Source organism: Condylura cristata, unplaced genomic scaffold (genome assembly GCF_000260355.1).
Source record: "Condylura cristata isolate star-nosed mole 26May11 unplaced genomic scaffold, ConCri1.0 scaffold00012, whole genome shotgun sequence".
Classification (NCBI taxonomy): Eukaryota; Metazoa; Chordata; class Mammalia; order Eulipotyphla; family Talpidae; genus Condylura; species Condylura cristata.
In genome coordinates this window covers 37,874,721-37,886,010 of record NW_004567113.1, presented here as the reverse complement: position 1 = coordinate 37,886,010, position 11,290 = coordinate 37,874,721, and the positions used below count along the sequence as shown (strand labels likewise).

Here is an 11,290-nt window from a genome sequence, read left to right as displayed (position 1 = left end):
CCCCCAGGGGCTCCCAGCCACTCAGAAGCCACATACAGCCCCACTCACACACACACTTTAAGCTACATTTGTGCTACTAAAATGCCATTTGAGCTATATTGAAGTACATAAAAACTTCATCTATGATTCTCACTAAATTTTTGACCTTCACATTTTAATCTTCAAGAGCTCTGATTTTTTTTCAGTCTTTTAAAATAGCATCCTATTCTTGTTTCCTAGATGCAAGTTCTGTTTTGCTCACTGAGGATAATTAGTTTCCTGAAGTTGTGGTTCTCTGCATGGAGCAGTCTCCCTGCTTCCTTTGTCTGTTTTGACCGCGGGCTTTTGTGTTGAGGCTCTCAGGTGACCGTGAGACTTGGCTCACGAGCTAAGTGATGAGCCCCACTCTAAAGCTGACAGAAGGCTGGAAGCTAGTCTCATGGACAGAGCTTCATTGTGGACATCGTAGGGGATGAGTTGGAATTTTCAACGAGGGATTCCCAAATGTCAAGATTATTTCTCTCTAGTGATTCAACTTATCAAAAAAAAAAGTCAGTTTCCTGATTGAGGCAGATAAGCTTGGTTGCTGGCTTTCTCAGAGCCAGATGGATAAAGACAAGTGGGAGACAGCAATGCTGGTCACTTTGTTCAATATTCCGCTTTTATTTAGTGCCCATCTTCCCATTCAGGCATCTCTGACACCTTCCCCAAGTCTCAAACTTCTGCTTCTATTCCACCCAAAAGAAGCCAGGGGTGTGGGAGGGGCTAAAGTGTCTCTTCATGGTAGTGTCCTTGATCGAACTTGTTTTCAGTCCCACTCTTCAACTCCGCCTTTGTGGTACCTGGAACCTCCAAAACTTGAGATCTAAGGGGCCAACTACCTAGATCTGGAAGGCAGCTTCTTAATAGACATTGAAGTGTCTACTTGCTCTTTGTAGTTAAGCCTCCCACTGCTTTCGACATTCTAAACATGGGTTTGTTACAGGGCACCCCACTGTGAACTGGGTCTTCACCCACGTGCTTAAAATTTAGTTGTACTGCAAAAACACTGATTGAAAAAGATACTTGTACCCCCATGTTTATTGCTGCTTTATTTACAATTGGAAAAACATGGAAGCAGCCCAAATGCCCAAAAGTAGATGACTGGATTAGAAAGATGTGGTACATATATACAATGGAATATTACTCAGCAACCAAAAAAGAGAAACACATGTCTTTTGCAGCAACTTGGATGGAGCTGGAAAAGATCATGCTTAGTGAGATAAGCCAGAAAGAGAAAGAAAAATACCGGATGGTTTCACTCATAGCAGGAGTATAATGGACCAGGCGAGAAAATAACAAAAATAATGAACAACCATAGACCAGAGACATTCTGTGGGGGTGGAGTGGGGAATGGGACCAAAAACGGGGAGGGGGGGAAGGGAGGGAAATGCACGGGACTATGGTGGTGGCACAGGGGTGATTTGGTGATGGGAAACCCATGGGGATTACAATTGAGATGAAAAAAAAAATGTGCAAAATGATGTAAAAATAAACTTTTTAATAAAAAAAAAATTTAGTTGTACTGAAGACACACACAAAAGGGTCAATAATGGGTTTATTTACAAAAGGGGAAAGGAAAAGGGACAACCCAGGGAAAGAGAGAGAGATACAAGCTAACTAGAATATCTTACCGGCTCAGCTGACTTGGATCTAGGAACAAACTGATAGCACACAGTCACACGGTCCTGAGAGCCGTTTCCCAAGCGAGTGCGAGAGAGACAGTTGGACAAAATGGCTCCCTATTTATCCTCCAAAGTCCCAGAATGCCTGCTTAGCTCCGCCCTTGGGTACTCAGTTTTCTCCTTGGTATTGCTGGGAGTTGTAGTTTCCAATCACTGGAATAGGAGGTACAGTCCAGAAAGCTCGAGTAGGGATGGAGTCCACAAAAATCTGCAGAGTTCCATTAGGAGATCCTTCCCCTTATCAGGTTGACCTGCCTCATCAACTGATGTCTCCTTTCCCATTCTCTTTCTCTTCCTGTTTATAGCTTTCTTAATCCTAATTGCCTTTTTTGTAAGGCTTCAAGAGAGAATGAGAATTGTGTGTGTGCTTAATCAAGTTAACCAAAAAGCCAGATGATCTTTGACTCCCTGCTGTGCTTTAGGTCAAGTGGGTAGAAAGCTGCTGTTGGACTTAGTTTTGGTGCAGAGCAATGCGCATGCTCTAGTTCTCCCCGTCAGCTTCATCAGCTTCTTTGAAGAATCTTCCCTTAATGTTCCCCCCCCCCCGAGTCTGAGCAATGTAGTTGTATGAGGGTAAATGCCAGGCTGCCTGTCTGTCATTCCACCTCCAAAGATAAAATATATGAGGTAGTTGACTGTTCAGGATACCTATAGTTATGCCCCTTTGTGTACCCACTTTCTTTTGGGCAGAATCTGCTGTCCTGCCGGGAGGCCTCTTCTGGTCCTCACACCAGTATTCCAGGAATCCTTCAGTCAATATACACCCACCAACTTAATGCTTTTCAGAAATTTCTTGAAAGCTGTTTATCACTGACAGCCCCTTGCTATTTTTGTTTTATTGGATTATGCCTCCCTTCCCTCTCAGCTGTAAATGTTAATTTAATGGGTCCTCAGAAGAGCTAACCATCAGTGTGTGCTGGGTATGCCATACTGAGAACGCTGCTGTCTTAATCATCGTGTAGAGTTTTCCATGTATACTGTAAGTTTTCCATGTACACTGTGTTCTCAAAGTTTCTGATTTTGCAAATTGTATGTAGGGGTCACAGTGTGAAGATTACTGGTAGAAAAGTTTCACTTCACATTAGTTTCTAGTGTTAGAAGTATGTCCCTGGTAGTCTGCTGAGTTTAATATTACTAAAATGGATCACCTGCTGCTGTTTTTGTTTATTTGTTTTCAAGATTTTATTTACTAATGCATACAGAACTGGGGTATAGGCCAGAGGTGCAGGGACAATGAGAGGATTCATCAGAAACAGAGTGGGGAGCAGAACAGGCAGATCAGCAAGTACACTGCTGAGGGGAGCAACGGGCAAGACAGGAGAGGTCTACCGCGCCATGTGGGTCAGCTCTGAGATGAGATCAAACTCTCACTGAAGAGGCCAAGGCTTGGCTTAGCTTCACAGTGCAGCGCTCCAAGCTGCTGGGCCACCAGGGAGGGCCCACCTGCTGCTTTTTTTAAAACTTGTCTTTCACATAAAAAATTTTAGATAATTTTTGTCTTATCTTGATGGGAACTATAGTAGTTTTTTTACACATATGTATATGCAGATGTATATGTCTATACATATACATGTGTGTATGTACAGTCATGTGTATATATGCATATACACACATGTGACTGAATTTCTAAAGTTAAATCCTTTTAAAACTTTCTATTCCTACCTTAATGGAAAATCAGTATAAGCAAAAACTATATATATGATGTAGTCGGAAAATTGTTTCCAATTTTCATAACCCTCCTATAGTAATCAAACTTTTAGTTCTCACATGGTCTATCAACCTGCTAAAAGTTCTATTTCCCTGGGTTTCCTTGTTGGCGCAGGTGTTCAAGTCTCAGCACTCTCAAGCTATCGATGCCACTGCAGCACCAAGTTTAATCCCAGGCCAGGAAGGTGACCCACATGGCACAGCAGCTCACAGCTGCTCCCCTCAGCAGTGTATTTCCGTAGGTCTGCCTGCTCTGCTCCCCACTCTGTCTCTGATGAATCCTCTCACTCCTTACATCTCTGGCCTACACCCAAGTTCTTCTATGAAAAAAGTAGAATAATATGACAGCCCAATATATGAGATTGGGACATAAACTCTGAAAACTAAGAGGAGTCTAATGTGATGAAGAAAGGTAGTATCTTTTTTATCTTCTTCCAAGAAACGAAATAGTGTTTCCATTTATGATTTCATCCATCTTAATGTGTTCAGCTCAGGGACAAAAAATATTTTCATGGTGTATAACCATCAATAACTAAATGAAGCCCAAGCTCATTCGAGGCTTTCAGCTGTCTGTCCTTCATTGTCTTCCGGTCTTCACTTACTCTTTACACACCCTTCAGCTCCACACAGAAGACAACTTGCTTTCCCCCAAACCAGTCTGAATTCTCCTGCATCTTTCCCATTGCTACCACTACTAATTTAAAACCAGTGCCTATTCTATCTCCTTTAACTTATAATCCTTTATGAGAATGTAAAATGATTTAGTGGAATACAAAAATATTTTCAAGCAGAAATGTCAGCTCATCCTCCCTTCAAAGTCTTAGGTGAAAAGAATCATCACATGTCCAAACATTCTGGTCTTGGATCTGCAGACTTTTTCTTAAAGGGCCAGACAGCAAATAATTTAGGCTTTTCAGGTCACAGGGCAAAACTGGAAACTTTCACAACAATTTGAAATATAAGTTCATAAAAAATGTAAAAAACACTGTTAACTCACAGTGGCTGGCCAGATTTGGCTCATGAGCTGTAGTCGGCCATTACTTGATCTCTGAACTCCTTCCCTTTCTTGAAAGAAGGATATACTGCCCTTTTCTAAAGAGAGCAAGGAATGGTTTTTATCCTGTCTAATGCCATGCATGACACATTAGTTACTTGTACGCTGATAAAAGCTACACCCACACAGTTGTTTATGTAGAGTATTTTATTTATGTATTTGATATCTGTACAGATATCTGTGTCCTCATATTAATCTCAGTATTCTTACTAAACCACAAAATTCCTAAAGGGCAAAGCCTATGTCTGTTTTGCTCAGTTTGTACACACTTAGAGCATAAAAAGCAAATGAACGTATAGTCCAATATTGATAAAACACGAAAGAAAACAATTAAATATAAGTCAGAAAGAGACATACAAAAAGGCAGACGGATATACAGACAGAAATTCTTATTTTAGAGTTATGCTATATGTAATTATGAAAACTTCACATTTATAAATGAAAATAAAAAATGATTTTTCTGAAATAAAAAGGGAAAAACTACAATGAATAATGAAAATAAAAATGCAAAGTCATGGTAACAAATATTATTGGCTCTTGGACTAAAAAATGACTAATGAGGGGAAGCAGTCAAGGAGAGTAAAACATCCATACTGATTTTGTTAGAAAAAAGCCTTTTACTCCTATTTAGATAGATTAGAAATATTTAGAGATGATCTGAGGGGTGTAAAACCAACAGTGTGTCTCGTTAAAACCAAAAGGAGGCTACTTTTCAAGCTACTTTTAATATGGAAGCTCAGGGAACATTTTCTGAGCATACACAACCAGAAGGCAGAAAAGGCCCCATCTACCTTCTCAGTCCAGAGACATGAGCTGACTGGGAAAACCTTGATAAGCCACAGCCTGTCTCCACAACACTCTGAAAACTTAACAATGGCGCAGCAGACCTCTCCTGGCCGCCCACTGCTCCCCTCAGCAGTGTACTGCGTCAATCTGCCGGGTCTGCGCCCCACTCTGTCTCTGGTGAATCCTCTCACCCCATCCCGTACTGCTGGCCTGTACCCCCAGTTCTGTATGCATAAATAAGTAAATCTTAAAAAAAAGTTAACAGCTTTAGCCCACTAATTAGCATAGCAATTTCATGGTTTAGAAAATATATATTTAATAACTAGTAAATAAACCAATGATCAGAAAACTGAAGACCGCTTTTCCCATTATACTTTATAATGTACCTATGAACATTTTGTAAAGTAGAAAGTGTTCAAAACTTAATTTTTGATTTACAAAAACTGACATTATTAAAATTAACATGATTATCATTCATTCAATCACTGAGGTAACAATATTATAAAAATATGTAAAAAACACTCTAGATTCATAATTGCCAGATATGCTAATTCCAATATAGCTAGTATAAACTGGATTATTAAAAAAATAGTTTTGTTTCCTTAAAAACAGTTGGTTCATTTGCCTCTTCACGTCAGATATTTACTATCCTGAATTATGAAAAAAATTACAAATAAAAATAGCAACTTTTATACTCTAGGTTTCTTGTTCGGTGGATCCTGAAGACTAAACTTTGGAATTTCACCAGAAGGAGCATATGGAATTCTCTTTGAAGACACCTTTTTGCCAATTGTTTCAATCTAGAGGGAAAAGAAATTTTAGAAAGACAATATTAACAATTACAATTCATAAGTGTAAAGACTTACATACATGTAATAAGAGGGAAAATCTAGCTAGACTTTTTTGTGTTTAAAAGCACAAAACATTCCCTATGTAGCTTCGGTTACTTCAAAGATCGCTGGTTCTTTCTGTTTCTTATGTCTCTCAGGTATCCCTATATCCACCTTTGATACTCGTAGCCAGACACTTGCTTCTGCCACCCCCTTCGCAGACACCCCCAGGGTAGAGAATCATTTGCCACTCTTATTAGTAGCAGAGAGGAAAGCAATTAATGGATCAAATTCCAATTAATTTACATTCTCTCTCATAAGCTCGTCTCATGTCCTGTCCTAAAAATTGTAGAAGTTGTAACAGCACAGCTTTTAAATAGTTCCACCTTTTTTTCTTCTCTACAACATAGGCAAATATACCGTAGAACTGTCATAAATGTCACAAGGAGTTTTGGCTTCGTATTAATTGTCTCATTTAGTTAAGACTTACAAATTCTATTTAGTGATTCCATTCCTACTTTTTTAATCCTCGCTAGGAAAAGTTAACTTTTACAAGAATTTAAACCTTTTTAAAATATATGTTTTACTTATCTTCTCCTTAGATGAGTAAAACAAGAATGGGAGAAAATCTGTCTGGGCTTTGTAAATAAACTTTTAAAATAACATAGAATTTAAGTCATGACTGGAAAAAACAGTCATGTTGTTATTAAGGGGGCTAGGGGTTGGCTGAGATAGTCCCCAAGGCCCCTGATGAAGTGTTAACAGACAGCGATGCCATCTGCTTCCTGCTGCAAGTGCATCTCTCAGGAGTGAGAAATGGGCACTGAATTCCAAATTAGAAGGCTCATCAACAGTGGGTGACAGGCTGGAGAACCACGCCAGATATTGAACAGTAGATGAGGCCTTTGCATTACTTCTTCAAACAGCAGGTGAGAGCTGAAACGCACAGCCGATTCAGGGCATCGCCCTCTTTGCTGTGCTCAGGGACGAAGCTCAAAGCCCTCTCCTGGCTTGTTTCTTTATCATCCCATTTTCTCCTGAGCCTCCCATCCCATGCACTCTGCCCTGAGAAAATGAAGAGCACCTCCTCATGAATGCTTTGGCCAATGTTTCATCATCAACTGGCAAACTCTGAATTAGAGAAGGGCCAGGACCAATGAAACACCTGTAACTATCTTTTTTGCACCTGCATTATCATTCCAGTCTCTCACAGCAGTAAGACCTACCTGTGACAACTACACCACATTTTATAGGCACAATGTTTCAAAACATTTGTATTGTGACCAAGTCTGAAGAGGTTGAGACCGCGTAGGTAATTCAGCAGAGCATTCTTGTTGGCTCATGGGGTTAAAAAAACACAAGCAGACACTTTCTTACTTGATCTTTATGGTAAGAGGTAAGGAGGGCACATGTTGTCCCTACATGGTCGGCAAGTGATGACTTCCAATACACTTTGTATGGGTGATCAACACTTATGATCTTTAAGTGGCAAATTTAAGGTAGTAGTAGTTACAAAAATCCCATAGGCTTCCCAGGGACCTGCCCCATGGCCGAGTTTCTCCAGGGTGATGCTAATCCTGACTGAGAAAATAATATTCTAAAGTTCTAAACTCAAAGCCATGAAAAAACAAATGATCCAACAAACAAAACCTGCCCAGGTTTGTGATTACCTGGAAGCCAATGGTTTGAAGTTCATGATGGAGCCCATCCAGGACACGTCGTCCATCAAAGATAAAGGCAGGCTTCAGCATTTTTTTATGAATCCGTTCATAATCCAGCTCCTGCAAAGACAAGCAAAGGAACAATTAGGACTCATACACAAATACACTTTTGGTCTCAGCAGCTGATATTAGAACATCATTATAATTTCCTTTAATATCATTTCTGTCACCTCACCTTAAACATGTCCCACTCAGTGCAAATAACAACAGCATGGGCGCCATCGCATGCTTCATAGGGGTCCTTGGAAATGGTGACGAGGCGGGACACTGTAACCACAACAGTAAGGGAAGTTGGCAATAAGAAAGGAACTATGTGAATTAGGTATTTTAATACTAGGATTGCAAGAAGTGGTGAGACCTGACAGAGTGGTATGGTCTGGCTGAAGTGTGAGTAGGGTCAATAGCAGTGTGTCGGCAGGACCCCTAACTTAGCCTCAGAAGGATCTTCTTTGCACCCCTGGGACTTGTGAGGCTATGCTGGAAAACCATTAGACCAACTCTAAGCTGAACATTTCAAATCAAAGGTGATTAAACAATGCCTCAGAGTTTTTTAATTTTAGAGAAATCAAGTTGATAAGAGGACCCAAACAATGTTAAGAATGGTAAAAACTGAATAACTACAGGTTTCTAGAGAGCAGTTTGGGGGCCTGTACTGAAAATGATGCATGAAACTCAAAGCCTCACCTTGGTCATCCGCTGAAACTCCCGGATGAGAAAGATCCACGACTATTTGTTCCCTTGGTACTTTCGGATCATATATATGGAGGTGTGCACCTTCATCCATCAAATATTTGCTAATATATATACTAGAAGATTCTCTAAGGGAAAAAGAAAATCAGTATCACTATGCTTTAAATGACATATATTCTAATACCTAGAAGGGTTAATACACAGATAAGATCCTATTATGAGAAAATGAGTGTTATTTTTATTCTTTATAACTATATATACACACAAGTATTTCACATACATCCACCAAAAATCAAAGTAAACTGAGGAGTTAACACTGAAATATTGTAAAGAACTGTTACCTTGTATCACCAGTGTCCTTTTTGAATGCAAATCCCAAGATAGCGATCTTCTTATCAGTCACTGTATTAAACAGACTGTCTATAATGCGAGAAGCAAACCTCCTTCTCTGGTAGTCGTTCATATCTATGACCTGAAATTCGAAGTATGCAACAACCAGTGAAGAAAGTGCAGTGTGCTAGACACTGCTTAGAGTTTTTGGCGAGTATTACTATATGGGTAAAAGCCTTACAAATTAGGATGTGACAAAAAGATTAACCAACCTCTTCAGTATTACAGATGTAAAAATTTTTAAAGTTACTCTTTCTTAAAGCCATCCTGGTCATTTTCATTCTCATTTCATTTTATTTCGATTTTCCACACATCAGGCTGGGATAATTGTAAAATTGGGGAGCAAAGCTAAGCTTCGATTGTAAAAGCATTGAGGGTCTGGCTAAAAGGCCAGCCTAAGCCAGGCATACTGAAGACAGTCTTCTCCTTACCTAATGTCTCCAGCCTGTTGGGAGCCAGGCTATAAGCAGTCCAATCCCAAAGTACTTACACCCACCCCTTACCAAAACAGTGTGAGTAGAAATTGGTCAAAGGACAGAGTTACAGCTGCCTCTGGATGAACCACGTCACATGGACATTTATTATGAGAGTAAAAGTCTCTCATCATCTAACCGGTTACAGTTCTATAAGTTTATAAGCAAGACTATGCTAATGATCAGCTGAATCTAAAAGAATTTTCTGGGGCCTCCCTGGTGGCCTAGGGGTTAAGTCTCAGCCCTATCACGGGTAGGGCCTGAGCTCCATCCCTGGCCAGGGAGGTGACCCACATGACACAGCAGAACTCTCCTGTCACTCCGGCTGCTCCCTTCAGCAGTGTATTTCAGTACATCTGCCTGTTCTGCTCCTCACTCTGTCTTTGGTGAATTCTCTCACCGCCCCTGCACCTCTGGCCTGTAACCCAGTATTTGAATGCATAAATAAATAAATCTTTAAAAAAAAAAAAAGAATTTTGTCTTTAGCTATAGCAAGTGTCACACCAACACAGCTTAAAAAAAAAAAGAATTTTCTTCTCACTCTACACTTCTGGGGGCCCTCACCAAGCCAAGAGCTTGGGAAATGGATCAAATGTGCTGGAAGGGAAGTCTTTATTTGCATTTTCTCCCAGTGGACAGCAAGGTAAAGTCAGCATGCTAGACTGAATAAAATGAATTTAAGAGTATATATTTTCCTTTAAAAAAATGTCTATTTACAGGCCCTGCCTGGTGGTGCAACAGGTTAGGACGCAGCACTGCAAGCTGGCCACAGCCAAAGCCACTTCAGCAGGAGATGGTCCCCTGGCTAAGGAGCTGATCCACAGGGCACAGCAGACCTCTCCTGACCCGCCCGCTGTTCCTCTCAGCAGTGTACTCTGTCAATCTGCCTGTTCTGCCCCCCACTGTCTCTGAATCCTTTCTCACCACCTCTGTACCACAGTTCTTTAAAAAAAAAAAAAAAAAGGATACCTGCTGCCAATAACGAGCTACTTCAGGCAAATTCAGAGCCTCACAGAGATAGACCAAGTTCAGAACATCTTTTTGAAAGCAGCTCCCACCAAAACCTGAAGAAAAAATGACATGATAATATTTTCATTTAAGAACAATGAAAGGGCCACCAGGGAGCTGACCCACATGGCAAAGCAGACCTCTCCTGTCCCAACCATTGCTCCCCGCAGCGGGGTACTTTGTCAATCTGCATGTTCTGCTCCTCACTCTGTCTCTGGTGAGTCCACTCACCAGCCCTACACCTCTGGCCTATATCCCAGTTCTGTAGGCATAAATAAATAAATCTTAAAAAAAAAATAATCTACTAAATAAACCAATTTTATATACAGAAAACTTTCCATTTACCAACACTGGCTTTGAGAAACTTATTTCCAATTCTCTGGTCCATTCCAATGGCTGTTGCTACCTCTTCTACGTCAGCTCCTGTTGCCTCACAGAGGGCACTTATAGAGTTAATGCTGCTGATTCTCTGGGCAAGGAAAGCATTTGCTGCCTGGGGAAAAAAAAGGAAAAGTATGATGAGCTAAAATACTAATTCTATACATCTAGATAACATGTCACTGAACAGATGCAGGTTACTACAGGAGACACAAATGTTACTGTGGACTCAATTTTTTTTTAAATATTAAAATGGGAGGTTATTATGAATAGGGAAGGATATCAAGGATGCCTGCACAGGCACAAGCCGTCAGAAAATGCTTCTTTGCAAGGAATGGATTTGTTGAGGGAGAGGCCAGAATAGGCACAGCGGGCTGCCCTGGGCGGAGAGCAGCCTTGCTGCTTTGGAAAGGGGGGGAGGTGGTGAAGAGAAACACCAGAGGCACAGGTGGGCAGGGCAGCTCTGCTGATGGACGTAAGATGAGGAGGCAGTGGATGGGCTACTGAGGCAAATATTTTATTTTAGTTTTTCTTTAAAAAAAAAAAAAAA

The 11,290-nt window shown here is 40.6% G+C and overlaps 1 protein-coding gene across 1 annotated transcript in view; it reads right to left on the bottom strand.

Moving 5' to 3' along the window:
• Nucleotides 1–5,460: 5,460 nt before the first annotated feature.
• Nucleotides 5,461–11,290, bottom strand: part of UGDH (UDP-glucose 6-dehydrogenase) — a 22,197-nt gene continuing 16,367 nt past the window's right edge. The window contains exons 6-12 of the mRNA XM_004681342.2: nucleotides 10,708–10,855; nucleotides 10,324–10,418; nucleotides 8,833–8,963; nucleotides 8,486–8,619; nucleotides 7,977–8,068; nucleotides 7,751–7,861; nucleotides 5,461–6,050 (exon numbers count right to left, since the gene is read on the bottom strand). Of these exons, the coding sequence (XP_004681399.1) occupies nucleotides 5,940–6,050; nucleotides 7,751–7,861; nucleotides 7,977–8,068; nucleotides 8,486–8,619; nucleotides 8,833–8,963; nucleotides 10,324–10,418; nucleotides 10,708–10,855 (822 nt within the window). The 3' untranslated portion in view covers nucleotides 5,461–5,939. The remainder of the gene's footprint in view (nucleotides 6,051–7,750; nucleotides 7,862–7,976; nucleotides 8,069–8,485; nucleotides 8,620–8,832; nucleotides 8,964–10,323; nucleotides 10,419–10,707; nucleotides 10,856–11,290) is intronic.